Source organism: Crotalus tigris, unplaced genomic scaffold (assembly GCF_016545835.1).
Source record: "Crotalus tigris isolate CLP2741 ecotype Arizona unplaced genomic scaffold, ASM1654583v1 scf7180000018306.2785112, whole genome shotgun sequence".
NCBI classification, from domain to species: Eukaryota; Metazoa; Chordata; class Lepidosauria; order Squamata; family Viperidae; genus Crotalus; species Crotalus tigris.
This window is the reverse complement of record NW_024096934.1, coordinates 536,885-561,371: the sequence shown is the minus strand read 5'-3', so window position 1 is coordinate 561,371 and position 24,487 is coordinate 536,885. Positions and strand designations below refer to the sequence as shown.

General features: G+C 45.5%; 1 protein-coding gene across 1 annotated transcript in view; it reads left to right on the top strand.

The window, feature by feature from the left end:
* Positions 1–24,487, top strand: part of VMP1 (vacuole membrane protein 1) — a 156,160-nt gene that overhangs the window by 9,912 nt on the left and 121,761 nt on the right. Inside the window, exons 2-4 of the mRNA XM_039350001.1 lie at positions 11,094–11,195; positions 13,689–13,824; positions 21,724–21,814. Coding sequence (XP_039205935.1) covers positions 11,120–11,195; positions 13,689–13,824; positions 21,724–21,814 — 303 coding nt within the window. The 5' untranslated portion in view covers positions 11,094–11,119. The remainder of the gene's footprint in view (positions 1–11,093; positions 11,196–13,688; positions 13,825–21,723; positions 21,815–24,487) is intronic.

The window sequence follows — 24,487 nt, the reverse complement described above, 5'->3', positions numbered from 1 at the left end:
TGAAAGGACACTAAAGAAATGGTTACTCGTCGAGGACTACCTGAATAGGCTCTCCAGCTGCATTTTGTGGGACTGCTTGGGTGTATCCCGTCTTGTGTTTTCGCAAGGAACCAAATGTCTCTGCCCTCTCAGGTGAGGTGGGTGGCAACCAGGTGTTTCCAAAATTGCCTTCCTGTTTCCAGAGATCGTGTCCTCAGCCTTCTGATGTTCTGAACTACGTCTTTAATTGCCACTGGTTGTTACTCCTTGTTTAAACTCCGATGTTCAACCAATGTGGTTAGAAAAATTGTTTTTAAACTAATAATTATGACTATCAAATGTACATGCCGCCCATCGAAGGCAACTTTGAGTGGCTTACAGCAAGATACAGGGCGTCCTCGACTTATCCACCACGACTGAGTCCAACATTTCCGTTGCTAAGTGAGACAGTTGTTAAGTGGGTTTTGCCCCCATTTTATGACCTTTCTTGTCACAGGGGGTCAGGGGTCTTCACACCTGGCTCTTTTATGACTCGTGGACTTCCAACTCCCAGAATTCCTGAGCCAACATGGCTCAGCATGAAAACCTCTCCCTTTCTCCTCAGCATGGCTGGCTCAGGAATTCTGGGAGTTGAAGTCCACAAGTCATAAAAGAGCCAAGTTTGAAAACCCCTGGGTTAAGCAAATCACTGCAGTAGTTACGTTATTAACATGGTTGTTAAGTGAACTTGTCAGAAGGTCGCAAAAGGGGATTACAAGACCCCAGGAAATTGCAATGGTCATAGGTACATACCAGCTGCCAAGCGTCTGAATTTTGATCATGTGACCATGGGCATGCTGCCATGGTCGTGTGAAAAATGGTCATAAGTCACTTTTTTCATTGTCATTATAACTTCAAACATTCACTAAATCAGGGGTAGGCAACCTTGACTCTTTTATGATTCGTGGACTTCAACTCCCAGAATTCCTGAGCCAGCATGGCTCAGCATGGAAACCTCTCCATTTCTCCTCAGCGTGGCTCGCTCAGGAATTCTGGGAGTTGAAGTCCACGAGTCATAAAAGAGCCAAGGTTGCCTACCCCTGCATGAATTGAGGACTACCTATAAAACACACAAAAATCTGACAATTATAAATATAAAAACAGATTAAAATTGTAGAAATTAGAACAAAACTAAAAAAAATAAAGAGTTTGGAGATATGGGGGGGGGGGGCTTCTCTATTAGTGTAGCCAGCAACTTTTCCTTCAGGACCCCCATGCCAGCCAGCAGCATCAGGTTTTAAGACTTTTCCTGAACACTAAAGAGAGGGGGAGGATGTTAAATGGTCATAAAATTTTTAGATATGCTAAGGCTTGACTCTCTTATCCAAACAGGAAATTGAGTGCCCCTCCCTCCCTCCCTCCCTATCTATCTATCTATCTATCTATCTATCTATCTATCTATCTATCTATCTATCTATCTATATTTCCTATTCTGTTGGTGGAGCAATTAGATAAGAATGGGACCATGACGAAGGATTTATATTGTATTCCCTTGTTGGCAAAGTAATTTCCTCTTATGTAATTCTATCCCTGTTGGAAATGTCCATCCAAATTGTCCTAATTAGTCTTCTAATTTTGGATTTAATTGAAAACCTCTTTGTGGGTGTTCGCAGCACTAAAAAAAAACCACCATATTTTTTTAACCAACATTATTTTTAATCTTTTCCACACCACTTCAGTCTTTGTCTTCACCTTGTAAAAGTTCCATCACATTTGTTGTGCGGTACGTGCTGGATAAATTCCCATTTCTCTTTTTCCACCACTAGAAAAGCTGCTCTTGCTTCAAGACATATTAATAAAAGAAACCCTCAATGTTTTTGTTGAGAGGGAAATGTAATTTGGTCGCTAGGAGTTTTTGATGGGTCTTCTCCTGCCCCCCCCCTTGTCTCAAAGGGGAGAAAGAATAACAGAATGAATCAGAGTTGGAAGGAACTCTGGAGGTCTTCTAGTCCAACCCCCTGCTCAAACAGGAGACGCTATACCAGGAGTCCCCAACCCCCAGTCCGTGGACCAGTACCAGGTCGCAGCATGCCAGCAACCGGTCTGCACAAAGCCCCATCCACAGGATGCAGGCAACACAGAAACCACGCACTCTCCGGTCTGTGGAAAAACCTCCCTCCAAGGAGCCGGTTCCTGGTGCCCAAAAGGTTTGGGACCTCTGCCTTACACCATTTCAGACAAGTGACTATCTAATCTCTTCTTAAAAACCTCCACACCAACAAACACAATGGGTGTTTGATGCATCATTCATATATGTGTAGTTTTTAAAATGGCCCATATTTTGACAATGATTTGAAAAGTGCTTTATTTATTTATCTATAGCAGGGATAGGCAACTTTGGCTCTTTTATGACTCGTGGACTTCAACTCCCAGAATTCCTGAGCCAGCCATGCTGAGGGGAAAGGGAGAGGTTTCCAAGCTGAGCCATGCTGGCTCAGGAATTCTGGGAGTTGAAGTCCATGAGTCATAAAAGAGCCAAAGTTGCCTATCCCTGCTATAGATAAATAAATAAAGCACTTTTCAAATCATTGTCAAAATATGGGCCATGAGTCATAAAAGAGCCAAGGTTACCTACCACTGATCTATATCCTGCCTTTATTGTCTTTATAAAGGTGATGAACCTATCTAATACTACTTTTTCTCCTATTTTCCCCATAACAACAATCCTGTGGGGTGGAAGTGGCCCAAGAGAGGGTGATTGGTCCAAGGTCACCCAGTTGGCTTTCGTGTCTAAGGCGGAACTAGAACTCACCATCACCTGGAAATTGCCTCAAAGAGTATGTTGTTGCAGGTCCCATCAATTAGAGATGTCCTTCTGGTCCACGGGATGTTCCATAGGAAGGGACCATGAAAAGGGTCTTCTTGGTGGTGGCCCTTTCTCTATGGATCCCTTGGGGGTATGATTGACCCTCGTTTTACTGCTTTTGCAAAAGGCCCAGAAAACATGATTTTGTCAGCGGGACTAGAGACGGAATCAATCAAGTGATTGTAATGGTTGTGTTGTTGCTGCCCTGGGGAGCAGGCATGGAGTTTGTGGGTTTTATAGTGTAGATTTTTAATATTGTAAGCTGCCCAAACTCACGTGTGTGAATTGGGCAGCCATATAAGTTTGTTTGATAAATAAAATAAATTAACCAGGTCCTCTAAACAACAGCAGACTTGGGGGAGGGGGGCTCTCCAGATCTCAGATGGAACCTCATTCCAAAGGGCAGTCACTGCTACAGAGATCTATTGAGATCCACTTCAGGATCTCAATAGATAAATTGCAGCTTGATCTATGACCACAATGGCAGCCAGAATTCCTGTTGCTAAGGTTGTTGAGCGAGTTGCCTTTTGTGGCCTTTTTTTGCCACGTTGTTAAGTGAGGCACCGTAGTTGTTGCTTCATCTGGAGGACCAGTAGGTGGGAGAAGATGGGTATAAAAATTCAGAAGGGATACTTGTCAACCTCCAGCTTGAATGCCCAAAAAGTCAAGGATTACTTTCATTTCTGAAAAATGTATTGATTTATTGAATACATGGCATGGTATAGGTCAGGGGTAGGCAATCTTGGCTCTTTTATGACTTGTGGACTTCAACTCCCAGAATTCCTGAGCCAGCATGGAAACCTCTCCCTTTCCCCTCAGCGTGGCTGGCTCAGGAATTCTGGGAGTTGAAGTCCACGAGTCATAAAAGAGCCAAGCTTGCCTACCCCTGCTCCAGGGGAATAATGTTCCATAAAGTAGGGGTCAATACTGAGAAGGTCCTTTTAAAAAACTTTGTACCATCAGGAAATTCGCTTTTATATAGTCTATTATGGAGTCTGTCCTGTACATCAGGGGTCCCCAATCCCAGGGCTGCAGCCCGCTACCGGGCCTTGAACCGTTTGGAACCAGGCCATGGAAATGATGGGTGAGTGCATGTGCACATGCATCCCAACTTGCGCGAGTAGCGGGTGAGGAGGGCATGTGTGTGTGCACACTTGCCTGCTGCTCATGTGGAACCATCCCCTCTCCCCCTCCCCTGCCGATCCATAAAGCTAGAAATGTTGGAGAATTCTTTTGTACCTTACATTTGATTCTAACATAAATTTTAGGACAGAGAAGGGTCCCCGTCAGAGGCAATCTGTTTTTTTTTTAGTGTTCACTCACTAAGTCACGTCTGACTCTTCACAACCCATGGACCACAGCACGCCAGGCCCCCCTGTCCTCCACTGCCTCCTGGAGTTTGCCCAAATTCATGGTCATTGTGTTGATGACACCATCTAACCATCTCCTCCTTTGCTGTCCCCTTCTCCTTTTTTTTCTCCCGTCTTTCCCAACATCAGGATCTTCTCCACTGAGTCCTGTCTTCATATTAGGTGGCCAAAATATTTAGGCTTCAGGATCTTATCAGGGTTGGTTTCCTTCAGGACTGTGAAAGAAACTCTTCAAAGAACTTTGAGGAATTGTTTACCTTAAATAATCTTTATTCGTACACAGGCAAAGCCAAAATCTGAATTCCCCTCCTCTGAGCACATAGTATCAAAGCACAATTCCTTCCTCTAATTAACAGTCATAAATCACATTCCCCAATTAGTTTGAAATGCAGGCTTTCCCTTGAGTTCTCCAATCCGCCAATTCTTGTCATCTCTTATTTCAAAAACCTTGGTTCTCACACTGTTCCAATATTGTTGTGTCTAACTAACTCCCATGCACATTCCTCCTCCTCCCCCCCCCCCCAGTATCATGTAATTCTAATTCTAAGAGTAAAACATAAGAAGGAAAATGGCTGCATCTCCATATGTTGTCAAAGCAAGAACATCCAATGTTAGCCGCGTTGACATCCTGACTGATTGGATCTCCTTGCAGTCCAAGGGACTCTGAGAGGTCTTCTCCAGCACCACAGTGTGAAAGCATCAATTCTTCAGCGCTCAGCCTTCCTTATGGTCCAGCTCTTCACAGCAATACATTATACATCAGAGGTGTCAAACTCACAACATCACATGACATGTTGCGACTTTTTTGCCATTGTCAGCAATGGGCTGGGCACGGTTTTGCTATGATGCATCCAGCCTGTGGGCCGGCAGTTTGACACCCCTGTGTTATACCTCGACTTTCAACCACCGTTGAGCCCAGGATTTATGTTGCGAAGTGAGAAATTTGTTAAGTGAGTTTTGCCCCATTTTATGGCTTTTCTTGCCACGTTTGTTAGGTAAATCATTGCAGTTGTTAATTTAGTAACAAGATCGTTAAGCGAATCTGGCTCCCCCCAATTGACTTTGCTTGTCACAAGGTCGCAAAAGGTGATCACATGACCCCGGGACACCGCAATGGTCATTAATATGAACCAGTTGTCAAGCATCCAAATGTAAATCATGTGACCCTGGGGAGGCTGCAAGGGTTGTAAGTGTGAAAAATGGTCATAAGTCATTTTTTTTCAGTGCTGTTGTAACTTCGAACAGTCACTAAACAAACTGTTGTAAGTCGAGGACTACCTGTACTACTGGGAAAACCACAGCTTTGACTATAAGGACCTTTGCTGGCAAAGTGATGTCTCTGCTTTTTAATATGCTGCCTAGGTTTGCCATAGCTTTCCTCTCAAGGAGGAAGCATTTTTTAATTTCATGGTGGCATTCGCCGTCTGCATTGAAGAGGTCATCTAGTCCAGCCCTAATTCCAATTGCTCAACACCTGCTTGATTAAATTGCTGTTTACAAATCTCTGACAGAAAGAGGGCTGTCACCTTAGACCAGACCAACGTGTAAACAGAATGTGAGGACATGTTACATAACGTTTACTTCCCCTTGCCGTAATTGGAACCCTTTGGTGTAGTTGTCATACAAAACAACTGTTATTTCAGCCTGGATGTGACAGTTTTCCAAGTATCTGAAGAAAGCAATATATAGCTTCTGACTCATTTGCACCTACTGCTCTGTGAAATTTTAACCTTAAACACGTCTCTCATTTCTCCATAATGGCAAGCATAGTCCATTTAGAAACTCAGCCATGAACTGAAAGGCGGTATCCTAGAGCAGAGGTACCCAACCCCTGGTCCATGGACCGGTACCGGGCCGTGGCATGCCAGCAACCGGGCCACACAAAGAAGCAAAGCCCCATTCGCGGGATGCAAGCAGCACACAAAACCACACACCCCCTCCGGTCCACGGAAAAACCTTTCTCCACGTAACAGGTCCCTGGTGCCCAAAAGGTTGGGGACCTCTGCACTAGAGCACACTCTAATTAGATTTATATGGCAGTAAATCACCGTCTGACATTGTTTGGCTAATGCGCTGTGTGTACTTAAGCAATACGACTTGTAAGCTATAATTTAAGCGTAGTGTGTTGCATGATGAACGCAATCATTATATTTTACTAGACATGATGTATTCGGTCTTGTTGTCAGAGATATTTCATCACCCAGTTCCTCAATTTCTTCAACAATGGCCAAGCATCCAATGTAAAGGTAGTCCTTGAAATTATGACAGCAATGGAGCCCAAAATTTCTGCGGCTAAGAGAGACCGTTGTTAAGTGGATTTTGCCCCATTTAACCACCTTTCCTGCCACAGTCACTAAGTGAATCACTGGACTTGTTAAGTGAGTAACATGGTTGTTAAGAGAATCTTGCCACAATTGCTTTAAGAATCAGTTAAATATATGGCCTGGATTTAAATTTAATTTAAATTTAATTTATTTGACGGGCTGCCTGTCTCCCATAATATCCGCCTGGCCAATTTGATTCTGCAGAGTTGGCACATTTCAGATTTCCTAGTTTCAATAGAGGCAATCAACACAATCTTTTATTTAGTGCCCATTTGAAGTTACAACGGCACTGAAAAAAAGTGATGTGTGACCAGGATTCACACTTACGACCGTTGCAGCAGCCCCATGGTCATGTGATCAGAGTTCAGACACTTGGCAACTGGCGTGTCTTTATGACGGTTTCAGCATGCTGGGGTCATGTGCTCTCCGTTTGTACCCTTCGCAGCCGGCTTCCGGCAGGCGAAGTCAATGAAGGAAATCCTCATGCACTTAACAGCTGCATGATTCGCTTAACAACCGCAGTGATTCACTGAATAACGGGGGCAAAAAAAAAAGAGATTGTAAAATTGAGCACGCCTCGCCTTTGCAACTGTCTTGCTTAGCAGCAAAAATCTTGGGCTCCCCCGTGATCGTAAGGTGAGGACTGCCTGTATTTACATCCTTTAACTTTCATCCCACGAGTTCCAATTTTACCCTCTGGAGCAGGGGTCTTCAAACTTGGCAGCGTGAAGATTTGTGGACTTCAACTCCCAGAATTCCCCAGCCAGTATTCTTTAAGACAGGGGTCTTCAACCTTGGCAACTTTATGACTTGTGGAATTCAATTCCCAGAATTCTTCAGCCATGCTGGCTGAGGAATTCTGGGAGTTGAAGTCCACAAGTCTTCAAATTGCCAAGTTTGCAGACCCCTGCTCTGGACCAAGTGAGAAGGTCCAAACTGTTTACAAAGCCATTTGAAAACAGCTATCATCTCCCATTTCAACCTTCTTTTCGACAAGTCACGATCTCTATGAAATCTCACCTGGAGGACAGCACAGATTAAAGGTCCTGGATACCAAAACCGGCCAGTGTGCTGTGCTACAGGAGCACAACTGTCCTGATTTGGAAAAAACCTGACCCGAGCGATGCCATCACGCTCACTGTTGCCCAACAGAAATGTTGTGCGATGCGCCGAGGCTGAATGGGGCATTGTTGAAATTCACATACAGACGACAAAGAATTCCTTGTAGATCAAGGGTCCCCAACCCCCGTGGACCAGCACCAATCTGTGGCATGCCAGCAACCGGTCCACACGAACAAGCGAAGCCCCATCCGTGGGATGCAGGCTGCACACAAAACCACGCATCTTCCAGTCTGCGGAAAAACCTCTCTGCATGGAAGCAGTCCCTGGTACCCAAAAGGTTGGGGACCTCTAATTTACAGTAGTGGCCAAAACTGTGGAAACCTTTTTGGGAAAAGGGTATTTTTGAGGTTTGATGGCTAATAACACCACTTTTTTTTTGAGTAGTACCATAAAATTATATATCAATGGAAAGATACTTTAATCAAGAATGTAATTTGTTCAATTATCTGTGCTGTGTTCTATGAAAAGTTATAGCCAGATAACCAGAAAAAAGAAGCACAACTTGCTTAGGTTGATATCAGGCAGCTTTCCTTCACCTGATTTTAGCCAATGAGCATGAATGTTTAGAGAGCCAATCGGGTGTCATCTTGTTTTGGCAATGAACCAATCAGATCATGGCAGGATTCAGTGATTGATGTCCTGTATTGAAGCTGAGAGGAGGAGATTTGTCAGTGTGTTATGTGATTGTTATCAAGTTGGTTAGGTTTTTTTGTGTTCTTTCATTTAGTGAGCTTGCAAAACGTAACAAAATTAAAGTAATGGTGCAAAGAGTTGACTGGCTGCCCAGAAAGCGATGTAAAATAGTATTATTAAGTGAACAAGGCTACAGTTATAAAGAAGTTAGAAGAAAAATGGGTGGAAACTTAACCAAAGGTGGCATTTATACTGTACACTTTTCCCAAAAGGTTTCCACAATTTTGGCCACTACTGTAGATAGAGGCCTCCAACTCATGAATGTAAACAGTCCCAGACTAAGGGGGGGGGGGGATAATGGCTTTCTTCCCAGCCCCCCCCCAGCCATTATTTCTTTGCTTTATATTAGGTCTCCTGCTTGTATGGATGAATGAAAGAGAGCACTGTGCAGGTAGTCCTCAACTTACGACCGCAATTCAGCCCCAAATTTCCATGACTAAGCAGCACAGTGGTTAAGTGAGCTTTGCCCCATTTTATGACTTTTTTTGCCACGGTAGCTAAGTGTATCACTGCAGTGGTTAAGTTAGTTAGATGGCTGTTAAGGGAATCTGGTTTCCCCCATTGACTTTGCTTGTCAGAAGGTCGCAAAAGGGGATCACGTGACCCCCGGGGACACTGCAACCGTCATAAGTACATGTCAGTTGCCGAGCAGCCCAGTTTTAATGATGTGACCGTGGGGATGCTGCAACAGTCATAACTGTGAAAAATGGGTGATAAGTCACTTTTTTCAGGGCCGTTGCAACTTTGAACGGTCGCTAAATGAATGGTTGCAAACTGAGGACTACCTGTACAGCGTATCTGTTTAAGAAACAGAACAAGTACCCATTTTAGAGATAACAAACAGGATGCATTTTGCAACAACTTGCTTGCTGCAGTCTTGATCAACCATATTTCAGCATTCAGGGATAGTTCAGGTCAGATCCATATTAATTTCCAGAAAGAGAAAGCTTGGTCTAGTGCAGTGGTTCTCAACCTGTAGGTCGGGACCCCATTTGGGGTCGAATGACCATTTCACGGGGATTGCCAAACAACGCAGTCCGCCATTTTTTCCCCCCTTTTCCTTAGCTGTGCTACTCCCTTTTATTCTAGCGGCTAAGGCACCAGGCTAGAAAGCGGGAGAGCGGGAGTTCGAGTTCCACCTTAGCCACGAAAGCCAGTTGCCTGATGTCAGAGCATGCACAGACGTATTGCGTGAGATAAACCGGGAGTAAACACAGTAAACAGTGATCTATAGTAAATGGTGGTTTATCTTACACTATCTACAATATCATATACCCAGGAACAATACACATACACGAGCTAACACAGCAGGATCCAACAAACCACAGTTACAGCAGGAAACGGAAGAAAAAGAACACATCAGCAGAGCTGTCCCTTTATACAAAGGCTCTTAAAAAGACACAGACCCTGCTGAGTAATTTCCATCATTACATAAATTACATAAGCTGGTTAGCTGTTAAATCAATACCTTGACACCTGACTTTGGGCCAGTCCCTCTCTTTCTCAGCCCAACCCATCTCACAGTTGTTGTTGTTGTGGGGAAGATAGGATGAGGAAGATGGATATGTTCACCGCCTTAGGTTGTTGGTAAAAGTAAAGGTGAGTTATAAATAAATATCAGTTAATCAATTTCAGAGGTTACATTTTCAGATCTTGCACCTATGCATTTATTTCTAAAAGGGCTTGGCTTATAGTACAACAGTTTTGAGAGACATTCTAGAACAGGGGTGTCAAACTGCCAGCCCATGGGCCGGATGCGTCGCACGAAAGCTGTGCCCACCCGGGCTCCGGCAATGGGAGAAAAGTCGCGATACGTCGCAACACATGACGTGATGTGGCGAATTTGACATCCCTGTTCTAGGAGGAAAAAGGTAAACATATTAGTAGCATACATGGCCTTGTATAAAACCAGTAGACCTCAGTTTATGACCACTTGTTCAGTGACTGTTTTCAGCGGGTGACGAAAAGACGAGAGAATGGAAAAAAGAAGGCTTGCAGACAGAACATAGAATAGACTTGGAAGGGATCTCGGAGGTCTTCTAGTCCAACCCCCTGCTCGAGCAGGAGAGCCTATATCATTCCACACAGATGGTGGCCCAGTCTCGTTTGGAAAGCAATGGAGCACCCACAACTTCTGCAGGCAGATGTTTCATTGGTTGATTGTTCTCACCGTTAGGAAATTTCTCCTTAGTTCTAGGTTGCGTCTCTCCTTGATTAGCTTCCATCCATTGCTTCTTGTCCTGCCTTCAAGTGCTAATGGAGAATAGGTTGTCCCCCACAGATCCTTCTTTTCATTCGACTAGACCAGGGTTGTGGAACCTTGGCTCTTTTATGACTTGTGGACTTCAACTCCCAGAATTCCTGAGCCAGCATGGCAACTTCTCCCTTTCCCCTGCCTGCTCAGGAATTCTGGGAGTTGAAGTCCACAAGTCATGAAGGGGCCAAAGTTTCCCTCATGCTGGCTCAGGAATTCTGGGAGTTGAAGTCCACGACTCATGAAGGGGCCATAGTTCCCCCATGCTGGCTCAGGAATTCTGGGAATTGAAGTCCATGAGTCATGAAGGGCCAAAGTTTCCCTCATGCTGGCTCAGGAATTCTGGGAGCTGAAGTCCACAAGTCATAAAAGAGCCATGGTTCCCCACCCCTGGACAAGACAGACCCAATTCTTGTAACTGTTACAGGAATGGGCCCCTTTCCTTTCAGGCTGATTTCTACATAATAATTCTGGTTATTCTGATTGTGTTTTAATTTTGATGCTAGGCACCTCGAAGTGACTGACCTATGAGATGGCAGAGAATGGAAGAGGTTGTGACATGAGGCGCACCGCAATGAGCAAAGAACACCACAATGGAAGCTTTCTAGGTACGATGGCTCGGGAATGATCACTTCTGTCTAATGCAGACAAGTCAAACACAAGGCCCGGGGGCCGGATGCGGCCCGCGAAGTGGTTTCATGTGGCCCATGAAGCCATCCTGGAAACAGTGAGGGAACGGCCCCCGCTTCCTTGGCCCTGGCCCAGACCGGCCGAGAGACAATGTACAATTTTGTGGTGGCCATCTATGCTGAAACACATTCAGTCTTAGCTCCACAAGGCCATCTGGAAACAGCGAGGAACCAGCCCCTGCTGTGTCGGCCCCGCCCCCTGGGTGCATGCTGGGGAGGTGTCACCCTTTGTGAGGAATGAAGAAATGGACCATGCCTTGGCGCTTGTCCCGGTCCCACTTCCTTCTGCCAGAGACCCTCAGATCTGTCCCACACCTGCCCAGGCCCCCACAGGCATCCTTGACGCGAATGATGTAGAGGTGGCCATGCCCACCCAGTAGGCCACACCCACTCCATCCACGCCTACCCAGTAGGCCGCACCCACCCTGGTCACACACACCCCGAGGGCAACCGCAATGCTGATGCGGTCTTCAATGAAATTGAGTTTGACACCCCTGGTTTAATGAAAAAAGTACAGGTAGTCCTTGACTTTCGATCAGGATTGAGCCCCAAATTTTTGTTGCTAAGTGAGACATTGGTTAAGTGAATTTTGCCCCATTTTACGACCTTTTTTGCCACAGCTGTTAAGCGAATCTCTTCTTAAAGACCTCCAGTGATGGAGCACCCACGATTTCTGGGGGCAAGCTGTTCCATTGGTTGATTGTTCTCACTGACAGGAAGTTTCTTCTTAATTCCAGGTTGCTTCTCTCTTTGATCAGTTTCCAACCATTGTTTCTCGTCCTTCCCTCTGGTGCTTTGGTGAATAACGTAGCCCCCTCTTCTTTGGGTCAGCCCCTCAAATACTGGAACACTGCTATCATGTCTCCCCTATTTCTTCTTTTCTTTCTTCTTCTTGTGCCATATCTGTTATCGGATGTTGGCGATCATGTTGGCGATCCTGTTTTTATCAGCAGCCGCACGAAAAAGTGCTGCTGAGTTTTGTCCAAACCAGTCCCTTAGATTTTGAAGTCACGATGTTCTTCTTCTGCCTGGACCTCGTTTGCCTTCAGTCTTTCCCTGGAGGATTAAATGGAGTATGCCGTATTTTTCTGGATGTTGCATCACATGTCCGAAATATTCTAATTTTCGTTTTTTTATTGTTTTGATGATTTCCCTTGGCTTTCCCAGGCGGCTTATCACCTCCTCATTTCTGATCTTGTCAACCCAGCTTATACTTAACAGCCGCCTGTAAATCCACATTTCAAATGCTTCTAGTCCAGGGGTAGACAACCCAAAACACTCAAAGAGCCACTTGGACCCGTTTCCCACCAAAAACAAAACACTGGGAGCCGCAAAACCCTTTTGATATCTAAAATGAAGATAACACTGCATATATCCTTTTTTACCTTTACTATAGGGGTGTGTGTGTGTGTGTGTGTGTGTGTGTGTGTGTGTGTGTACACACACACGCACACACATACACACACAGGTAAAAAAGGATATATGCAGTGTTATCTTCATTTTAGGTGTCAAAGGGTCTCTCTCTCTCGCTCTCTCTCCCTCCCTCTCTCTCTATCTGCCCTTGGTCTGCCAGTCCTCTTCCCCTACTCTCTTTCTTTCTCTCTCTCTCTCTCTTTCCTCTCTCCCCCCTCTCTCCCTCTCTCCTATCTGCTGCTCACCTGGCAAGCTGGCTTCAAGCTGTTCTCCAACAGGCTGGGGGGTAGGCAATCTCGGCTCTTTTATGACTCATGGACTTCAACTCCCAGAATTCCTGAGTCAGCCTAGCTGGGCTAGCTAGCTCTCTCCTGCCCTTCCCGCTTCCTGCTTCCTGCAGAGACACAGCAAAGGGAGGAGCTCCGCCCATTAACCTTTTCAGCTCCTCGGAGAAAACTGTGAGTGCACTCTCTTTTACACACATACAAAAAAAAAACAAACACACAAAGAGAGAGACAGAGAGAGAAGCAGGGAATCACAATTGCCTCTCTCTGTCTCTGTCTCTCTGCAAATGGCAGAGGAGGCTGGGAGCCACAGGGGAAGGCTCAAAGAGCCGCATGCGGCTCTGGAGCCGCAGGTTGCCGACCTGTGTTCTAGTCTCTTCAGGTGGCCTTCTGTTTTAGACTAGCCACACCCAAGTCCCGCAGCCGTTTTTCGTATGTTTTAGTCTCCAGGCCTTTGATCGTCTTAGTTGCTCTTCTCTGAATTTTTTTCCAAACTCTCAACATCTTTTTTGCGATATGGCGACCAAAATGGGCTGCAGTACTCCAGGTGTGGTCTCACTGGGCTTTTATAAAGCGGTACTAATACTTCGCGTGATCTTGATTCTACCTGTATTGTATTACCAGTAGGGATCCAGCTTTGGGAGGAAAGCTGTAAGTTGAATGCGATTGTTTCCCACAGTTCTTCTCTTAACGTTTCTTTCTTTCCTGTTTGCAGACTCTTCTTTGTCGAGTGAACAAAGGCGGAAAGAACAAGAAGCACGTCAGAGTATTGTCCTCTGGGGAAAACCAGTTCTTACCTTGCAGTATTTCTTCCTGGAAACATTAACAAATGCGAAAGAGTGGACCATAAAGTAAGTCCGGGAGAGAAGGAACACCCCCCCCCTCTCCAAAAGGATGGATGGGGGAAAACATCGCTTGGGTGAAAAGCCTAAGCTGTTCCTTTCTGCCTGTCCTTCCTTCTCCCGGTTGTCCAACTCTCTCCACTTACCCCAGTGGTTCTCAACCTTTTTAATGCCGCGACCCCCAACCGGTTGTAAGTGGAGGACTACTCAACCAGTCGTAAGTCGAGGACTACTCAACTGGTGCAGCACCATTTGCAGAATGGGACTTTTGGTGGGCAGAGACAGCCTGGACAATTCCTATTGGCTTTTGAAAGCCAATAGAATTAGATTCTATTCAAGAGAGTCTATTCTATTGGCTTTCAAAAGCCAATAGAATAAAAGGGAGTAGCACAGCTAAAGAAAAGGGGGAAAAAAATGGCGGACTGCGTTGTTTGGCGACCCCCGTGAAATGGTCGTTCGACCCCAAATGGGGTCCCGACCCACAGGTTGAGAACCATTGACTTACCCGGTTCCAAATTTCCTATGCCTTGATTATTCAAGAGGTTAGATAAATGTCCTCCCTTTTACATAAAACCAGAAGCACTTGTGGTTAAGAGGACGGACCTTGCATGCTCTATAGCAGGGCTTTTCAACCTTTTCACCAACTGTACCACTTTTAGGATGTGGCAATATTCGAGTACCACCTAGCAAGGTGTCAAAAACTTGATGACCCCCCCCCAAAAAACCACAAAAAACTTGTTGAAAGTTGCAATTGCAGTGAAATGACTTATGACCATTTTTCACACTTATGACCATTGCAGCATGCCAAGGGTCATGTGATTTATATTTGGATGCTTGGCAACTGATTCATATTTATGATGGTCACAGTGTTCCAGGGTCATGTGATCCCCTTCTACAACCTTTTGACAAGCAAAGTCAATGGCAGGGCTGCTGGTGGCCAAGTGCTAAGGCGGGACTTCCTCCCTTCCCTGCCTCCCTTTTTCTCATTCCCATCTCCTTCTGAAGGAAGAATTTGAACCCCCCCCCCATATTTTCTCTCTTGCATATATTCATCAAACAAAGAAAAGCTTCCAGAGACAGAAAAGACAAACTGCTGAGTGAACTAGCTTAAAAAGGCACATTCCCCTTTAAGAATTAGCTACTGGCTAGAAAAGAAAGTAAGGAGCGCAGCCGGCACTTAAGGAAGAAAAAAAAAATGTAAGTACTGGCTGCCAGCTAAGGCAACCTCCCCAAATGGCTCCATTCATAAGTCAAGGAATGCTACAGGCAAAATCCATTCAGGAGAAAAATACTTCAAAATCCCTTGCAGCAAAACTTACAGCTAACAGTAGCAGAGCAATAGAAGCTAACAGGAGCCATCAGTCAAATAGAAATTGCCAAACACTATTTAAGAACAGAAAGCCCGCGTTGCACAAATCCCAGGACTTCAAAGTCACAAAAGCACATAAGAATCCTTCCACTCTCCATTTCCCTCCCTCCCTGCCTCACCTCCAGCCAATGCTGCCTTTTTTCACTCCTCTTGGAGGGTGACCCCTCCCCGCTGCATTTCTTGCCTGTTTGCTGCTGCCAGCACAGGTGGCTGCCACAGCAGTTGTAGAGTGGCTCATGCCCAGCCTGCTTGATCTCCTCTCCTCTCCTCTCCTCTCCCTCCACCCTCCTCCTTCTCCTCCTTCTTTCCCTTCAGTGCAGCTAGAGCTGATTCTGCCTCCTCCCAAGGCTGCTGCTTTTTTTCTCTCTCCCACCCAAACTGCCTCCTTTTATAGCCTCTATCTCCGTCCCCCTCCCCCTCCTATCATGGGGGAGGGTGAGAAAGAAGTGAGCCTGGGGCCTTTGCCTTGCCCCAGCCACTCTGCAGCTCCAGAGGACTCTCTCTCACAGTAAGTCCTTGCCTGCACTGGCTCTTTCCCTCCCCCACTACACTTGGCTAGGCAGGGCTGCGTACCACCTGCTACTTGTTAATGTACCACAAGTGGTACGTGTACCACCGGTTGAAAATCCCTGCTCTATAGCAGTGTTTCTCAACCTTGGGGACTTTAAGATGGCTGGACTTCAACTCCCAGAATTCCCTAGCCAGCTGTGCTTTTTTTTTTTTTTTTTTTTGCAGACTTTTCTTGCTTTAAATTGGGTTATAGTTCTCTGATGTTCAGATAAACCTGGAGGACATCACATTGGGAAGAATGCCCTAGATAATTTTGTAGGTCAAGTTTTTTCATCTTTTTATTCATCAGAATTTAGGGTGTACAGAAATAGAAATTAGGTTGCTAAATGGTGTCACTGAAGCAGTTTTTAAAAGACTTTTCTAACTCAATATCCCTTCTTATATTGGGAGCAGTATAGGATTGCAATAAATTGTTCTCCACTGACTAGCCAGTCAGCATGGCCTGTGTGGGTTTCCTATTTGATCGGATAACAATTTTTTAAGATAAGCATGTTCTGGCATTTGACCCAAAGCACATTAATCCTCTCATAAACTTAAAGCTATATTCCCTGTACAGGTAAGTTCTCAACAGGCAACCACAATTGAAACCAAAATTTCAGTTGCTAAGCAAGACAAATCCTTAATCTCTACCCACACCGACACCCAACAGCACCAGTTCGATTGGAGCAATATAAAAATCATTGGCCACACTATCACCCACCACGCTCGTGAGTTCCTCAAAGCCTGGCCCTCCACAAGCAGTTCCATCAACAGTGTCCATCAACAGTATAGCAGTGTGCTGCAGCTGCCAAAAAAGCCAACACAGTGCTAGGCTGCATTAACAGAGGGATAGAATCAAGATCACGTGAAATATTAATACCACTTTACAATGCCTTGATAAGGCCACACTTGGAATACTGCATCCAGTTTTGGTTACCACGATGTAAAAAAGATGTTGAGACTCTAGAAAGAGTACAGAGAAGAGCAACAAAGATGATCAGGGGACTAGAGGCTAAAGCATATAAGGAACAGTTGCTGGAATTGGGTATGTCTAGTTTAATGAAGAGAAGGACGAGGGGGGACATGATAGCAGCGTTCCAATATCTCAGGGGCTGCCCCAAAGAAGAGGGAGTCAAGCTACTCTCCAAAGCACCTGAAGGCAGCACAAGACGCAGCGGATGGAAACTAATCAAGGAGAGAAGCAACCTAGAATTAAGGAGAAACTTCCTGACAGTTAGGACAATTAACCAGTGGAACAACCTGCCTCCAGAAGCTGTGAATGCTCCAACACTGGAAGTTTTTAAGTAGAGACTGGACAGCCATTTGTCTGAAATGGTATAGGGTCTCCTGCCTGAGCAGGGGGTTGGAGATGACTTCCAAGGTCCCTTCCAACTTTATTATTATTATTAACAGACCCACTAACCTACAACCAGCCAACGAACCCTTCAGAATCCAGATCAACTGCACAGCCAACCAGAGACAGCACCAACCCTCAACCATCCCACACAAGCCCCCAGCAATTCACTCCCAATGACCCTCACCTGATGTGACCTCCCTATCAGAAGACCCATCACAAGCCTCTCACTGATGAGTCACACCTGACCCATCACTTGACGCGCCCACCCCTGACCCTTCACAAGACCTACTGACCACACAACACCCTTATAAACAGAAGAACACAGACGCCCCCTAAAGTCCACTGAAGATGTTACCTAGCCTGGTAACGAAACGTTTAGAAACCAACTTCCATCTTCATCCTACACCCGAGCTACAGATATTCGCCATTATTGCAAAGCAAGACAGTTGCTAAGAACGTTGGGCCCCATTTTACGACCTTTCTTGCTAGAGTTGTTAAACGAATCGCTGTGGGGGTTAAGCAAATCTGGCTTTTCCCCCTATTGACTTTGCTCGTCAGAAGCCAGCTGGGAAGATTACAAATGGCGATCACAAGAGCAGAGGGCTGTGCAACCGTCATAAACGTGTACACGGCAACGGGGAATGCTGCAATGGTCGTAAGGGTGAAAAACGCTCATAAGTCACATCTCCGGTACTGTTCTAACTTTGAACGGTCACTAAATGAATAGTTGTAGGTCAAGGACTACCTGTAGACTTGTTTTTTTAAAATGTCTGTTTAACCCTGCCTGTTCTCCAGCTAGCTGGGTTAATTGGCTGTCACTTTAACACTAAATTTTTTTTTTAATTAATTCTTCATTGGGCAAAGATCAGGATTATGTGGAACTTGTATTCTGACTGCTAAGAGAGGACTTTGCCCCTCAACCAGCTATTCTCCACTGTGGTAAATCGTGGCTGACTCTTCATCCTTGCAGCCTTTGAGTGAATAAGGTTTAAATGCTTGGGACATCCAAGGAATTAGGGAAAAAAAGCTTCTGAAACCGGCACACTGGATCAGATTCAATAGTCTTGTCTTCACCTCCTTGCCACTTTTATTCTTCCGGATATAGGATCTCTTTCTCCATCAATAATCTATTAATAATTAGGGTAATCATTTACACTATTAGTCTTTGCCCTGCCCTAGAACATTGGGTTCTACTGATGAAAGTCCTTTGCAGTGTGTTCCTTTTAAACAGTGAGCCTGGAGCTGGGCCCAGCATATGTGTCACAGGGAATGGGATCCATACCGTGTTTCCCAGAAAATAAGACCGTCTTTTTTTTTTTTGCCTCCAAAAGAGGCACCAGGTCTTATTTTCAGGTGGGTGTCTTTTATACTCACCTCCTGCACCGACAGCCCAGCCCAGCTGGTCCACTTCTTCTGGGGCCAAAGTTCTGCAGCTGCATTCCGCCTGTATTTCACAGTCAGGCCTTTCCGGAAGGCCTCTGCAGCCGAGTACCAAGCTATGGATTAAATCTAGTTCCATTCTTGGCTACACAGGCCTTCAGACTGAGAAATGCAGGCCTGGCTGCAAAAGACGCCTCAGAAGAAGTGGGCCGGTGAGGTAAGGCCTGGCTATGAGGTAAGTGGGTGCGCATAGGGCAGATCCACACCCACCCGAGCTTGATTTTTAAGTGTGTGCCTCTCCCAAAACTAGGGCTTATTTTCGGGGTAGGTCTTACTGTACAAGTAGTCCTCGATTTACAATAACTTCAACCTCAGTACAACCTCAGGATTCAGTTGTTTAGCATCTTTCATTCTGGATGGAGCTGCACGGCCCCAAACAGAGCCAGTGCATAATCTGGAGGTTCTCCTTTATTCATGCCTCCTGCAGGTGTCATTGTAAGGTCTTGCCTCAGCTATGTTCTCAGGAAAGCATGACTCTTGAAACCAGTGTTATTTCAAAAGGATCTTTTACTAAGAGAAAGTGATTGCAGAGAAGTCAGGTGGAATCTGAAGTTCCCACGCCAAACGTTAAGCTAATTTCCCATTATTCAAACTCCATCCCTATGCCCCAGTCCAGAGGTCCCCAACCTGTGGGCCGCAGCCCGGTAGTGGGCCATGGCCTGCTAGCCACCAGGCCGAGGGGCAGGCTGGCCAATGCGTGCATTTGTGCGCGCACATACACCCAGTCGCTGTAGCGCCACGGCCATGCTGCGTGAAAACGGGACGCCACAGGGTGCGAAAATGGGTCATTGCCATGGGGCACAAAAATGGGACACCGCCACACCTCGGGGGGGGGGAAACGGGATGCCACGGCGGTGCTGCAGGTGCAAAAACACAGCACTATGCCGCACAAGAATGGGGCAGGGCTGGCAAGTATCATGCAAGCTCTAGTCCTGGCCGATTTACATCATGTGCCGGCTTGTGGCCCCATGCGTGTGCGCACAAAAAGTGCTTCCCCCTCCCTTTCCCTCTGGTCTGCCAACCAAAAAAGATTGGTGATCTCTGTCCCAGTCCATCAGGAGCCAATACGCTGGTGTGAAGGTGTGAGAACGCTGAGATGAGAAGGTGACAAGCTGTTCTCGGCATCATGACCTTGGCAACAGATGGGAACTGGCCAGAAAGGAGTCCATCCAAGTGGCCCTGATAGCTCCTTCCCCTCTCCACAATTTCCACGCAGATACATCAAAGTGAAAGCACAAACATTTGCAAACCCCAAGGAAAAACCCCACCCCCCACCCCGTCGGAATGGCAGCATGTTCCGGCAGGGACCTGGCAGTCATAGTGGCCGTTGTGACTAGGAGGCCTTTTGCTCAATTTTGCATTGTGAGCCAGTTGCACCCTTACCTGGATGAGGAGGCCCTGCGCGCACAATCCCTCGTGCCCTGGTCATCTTTCCCGGGTGGATTACTGCAGTGCGCTTTGCATAGGGCTACCCTTGAAATGCATTTGGAAACTACAGCTGATGCAGAATGAGGACACTTCTAGAGGCTCTTAACATGGTGCATGTAATAGCGAGCTGCATTGGTTACCAGCGTGCTTCTGGTTCCGGTTCAAGGTGTTGATCATTACCATTTAAGCCAGGGGTCTTCAAACTTGGCCCTTTTATGACTTGTGGACTTCAACTCCCAGAATTCCTCAGCCTGGCTTAAGCCCTTTATGGCATGGGTCCAAGGGATCTGAGGAGCCGTCACGCCCCGATGGGACTAGCCCACCCCATTCCTTCCAGTGGAAGGGGCTTGTTTCAGACCCTGTCTGTTAAGGAATTCCACCCGATAGGGTCCTTTCCGTTGTGGCCCCCAGTCTGTAGAACTTTCCACCGCCGGAGCTGGGAATTGTTTACACTCTTCCAGAAGCACCTGAAAACCTGCTTTTTCCATTTGGCGTGGGGTTTCTCCATCCTGGAGGCGACTAATGGGATAAGAAGAGTTTACCACCATGCTGTCTATCCCGTCAATTCTCATTTTTACAGGTAGTCCTTAACTTACATCAGTTCATTTAGTGACTGCTCAGTTACAGTGGCACTTTAAAAATTGACTTAACGATCATTTTTCACAGTGACGACCATTGCAGCATCACTATGATCACATGATCAGATTCCAGAGGCTTGGCAACTGGCGTATAAATTTATTTCTTGGTTTGATTTATACAGTTGGCCATCTCACCTGCGGGCGAGTCTGGGTGGTTTACAAAAATTTAAAATTTAAAAAACCCAATACAGGCAGCCCTGGACTTACAGACGTCTGTTTTGTGACTGCTCAAAGTTACAATGGGACTGAAAAAAGTGACTTTTGACCCTTTTTCACACTTACGACTCTGGTATCCCCAGGGTCATATAATCAACATGCAGACATTGGGCAACTGACTCATATTTATGACGGTTGCCGTATCCTGGGGTTGTGTGATCCCCTTTGGCGACCTTCTGGCGAGCAAAGTCCGTGGGGAAGCCAGATTCACTTAACAACCATCTTACTAACTTAATGGCTGCGGTGATTCCCTTAACAACGCTTGGCAAGAAAAGTCATAAAATGGGGCAAAAGTCACCTAACTATCTTGCTTAGCGACAGAGGTTTGGGCTCAGTTGTGGTCATAAGTTGAGGACTGGCTTGGTATATCTCCGTTTTAATCATTTGTTTGTGGTTTTTTTTGTGGTTTGGAAGCCTCCCACAGTCATCAGTGGGATGGGTGCCATATAAATTTAGTTAATAAATAATAGTTTGCATAGCGTGGTTACGGGAAAGGATTGGGACCAGAATTTCCGCTGCCAAGCAAGCCGGTTGTAAGTCATGCCCAACTTTACAACCTGTTTGCCACGGTTGTTAAGTGAATCACTGCAGTTAAGTTAAATCATGCATTGTTAAGCGAATTCAACTTCCCTCGCTAACTTTGCTGGTTGGAAGCGGGCTAGGAAGGTCCCAACTGGCGATCACATGACCCCAAATTGCTGCAACCATCATAGAAGTTTGCCAGGTTCCTCAATTTTGATCAAAATGATGCCGCAGTTGCCGTAAGGGCGAGAGCCAATCAAAAGTCCCTTTTTCCCAGCGCTGTTGTAACTTCGAACAGCTGCTAAATGGGATGGTGATAAGTCAAGGACCATCTGTCTCCTTTCTCCAGATCTGGAAATGTAACAGCTGTTTTTCTTCCTTTTCCTCAGGCTGTGGCATCGCCGAAGGATAGTGGTGTCTCTTTTACTGCTGCTTGCCATTCTTACATCTACGTATTATATCGAGGGAGCGCATCAACGGGTAACTAACTGCATGGGCAAAGTTAATCCAGTGTTTTCCTTAATTTGCGAAGGATTTACACTCATTCTCTGGCTACGTTTTCTTTTAATTCAAGCTGTAATTAGCACATTGGTAACAAGCCAGAGGAGAGATTTAAATATTCTTTTGAGGAGCCTCTTTTATCCTCACAACAACCCTGTAGGTCATTCCCCAGCCCATGGCCCGCTACCAAGGCTTGAGCTGTTCAGAACTGGGTTGCCGAAGTGGCAGGCGAGCACACGTGCATGCGCATCACCACTTGTGCAAGCAGTAGCAAGTGTGTGCGTGTGCACTTCATTTGCGCAAACGGAGGGCGAATGGAATTTGTCTAGTTTAACAAAAAGGACTAGGGGGTGACATGATAGCACTGTTCCAGTATCTCAGGGGCTGCCCCAAAGAAGAGGGAGTCAAGCTATTCTCCAAAGTGCCTGAAGGCAGGACAAGAAGCAACGGATGGAAACTAACCAAAGAGAGAAGCAATCTAGAACTAAGGAGAAACTTCCTGACAGTTAGAACAATTAATCAGTTGAACAACCTGCCTCCAGAAGCGGTGAATGCTCCAACACTGGAAGTTTTAAGAAGAGAGTGGACAGCCATTTGTCTGAAATAGTATACTATAGGGTTTCCTGCTGAGCAGGGGGTTGGACTAGAAGAGCTCCAAGGTCCCTTCCAACTCTGTTATTCTATTCTGTTCTGCTCTATTCTATGTGCCTACCGCTCATGCAAATGGAGCTGCCCCCGCTTGCCTGCAGCTCGCGCAGAAACATCCCCGTCTGCAAAGCCACAAAGGTTGGGGAACTCTGCTCTAGTTGGAATTGCCACTCTTAGCCAGAGAGATCTCTGGATTTACCAGATGTTAGGGCAGCATTTTAACCATTGTCCCACATTACCTCTCAGATTTTAATCAACCATTAGTCTTCATATGCTTAGTAAGTTGTTGCTAACATGTACTTACACTTTGGGGTCCTTGGTGCTCTCTGAGCTTTGTTGTTTTCGTCTGGACATTTCAGTACCCTACTATGTAACATCATCAGTGGTAGGAGGCAGTGGGGTTTGCTCCATATTTATATACTAGTGGCTTGGTCTGTTTGTGTAAGTGAGAGTGTTCTCTGTGGTTAACACTAAGATTAACACTAGAACAACAGCCAAGCTGTAAACAACATCAATCAAGGAACTTAACAACGCAGACAAACCAACTAACAGTAAACAACAGCTTGATCATGGAACCGTCAAGAACTCTTCCACTAATACTGAGAGGACAAGCCACTAATATATAAACACAGCAAACCCCCTTCTAACGCTGATGACATTACTTAGTTGGGTAGTGAAACGTCTGCAAGAAACCAACCAAACCCAGAGAACACTAAGGACTCTACACTTCAACCGTGACTACAAATATTCTCTTGGATTTCTACTACCTACTTTTTTTTAAGAAGCAAAAACGAACGATATTTATCAGCTCTTCCTGAAGTCCAGAACACAACTTAGCATTTATCCCACTTAACTATGGAGATTCTTGAACGGAATGAGGCCACTTATTGTTTCCTTAAGCTTCTAATTTGGGATGAGAGGGATTAGCTTTCTCTTATCTGCCTCTAAGCTGGCGAAGAAGTAGGCTGTTTTGAAAGCAGGGCAAGTATGAGAAAGAGCCATCTAATCTGAGCTTGAATTAAAACCACTCAACTCCCTGCCCTAACTTTGGAAGCTACTGGGGCAGACATAAGCCGAGGCTAACCAAACTTTAAGGATCTTTGCCAATAGCAACAGCAGTAGCACTTAGACTTATATACCACGCTTTAGTGCTTTACAGCACTCTCTGAGCAATTTCCAACAATCTGGGTCCTCATTTTACCGACCTCAGAAGGATGGAAGGCGGACTCAACCTGGAGCCCCATCAGGATCCAACTCCAGGCTGTGGGCAGAGTTAGCCTGCCGTACTGCATCCTAACCCCTGTGCCACCGCGCCAGTGGATCATTATTATTGCTATTATTCTTAAAATATTGATTGATTTCCATCCTGCTTTCCATCTAGTTGCTCAAGGTAAGAATAGAATAGAATAGAATAGAATAGAATAGAACAGAACAGAACAGAACAGAACAGAACAGAACAGAATAGAATAGAATAGAATAGAATAGAATAGAGACTGGGAATTAGGAATAGAGTAGAGTAGAATAGAATAGAATAGAATAGAATAGAATAGAATAGAATAGAATAGAATAGAATAGAATAGAATAGAATAGAAGCTGGAAGGGACCTTGGAGATCTTCTAGTCCAGCCCCCTGTTCAAGCAGGAGAACCTATACCATCTCATACAGGTGAATGTCCAATCTCTTCTTAAAAATCTCCAGTGATGGAGCACCCACGATTTCTGGAGGCAAGCTGTTCCACTGGTTGATTGTCCTTACTGTCAGGAAGTTTCTTCTTAATTCCAGGTTGCTTCTCTCCTTGATCAGTTTCCAACTATTGTTTCTCCTCCTTCCCTCTGGTGCTCTTCAAAATGTAGTAATATACATTTTGGTTTGTCCTTGTTTTGTTACTGTCCCTTAATAATAGAAGGGTGTATCTGCGTATTGTTTCACTATTGCAGAGACCCAGAAAATCGAGTTGAAGATTAAAATTGGGTGGTACACATGCAAATGATCAATTTTTTTTTC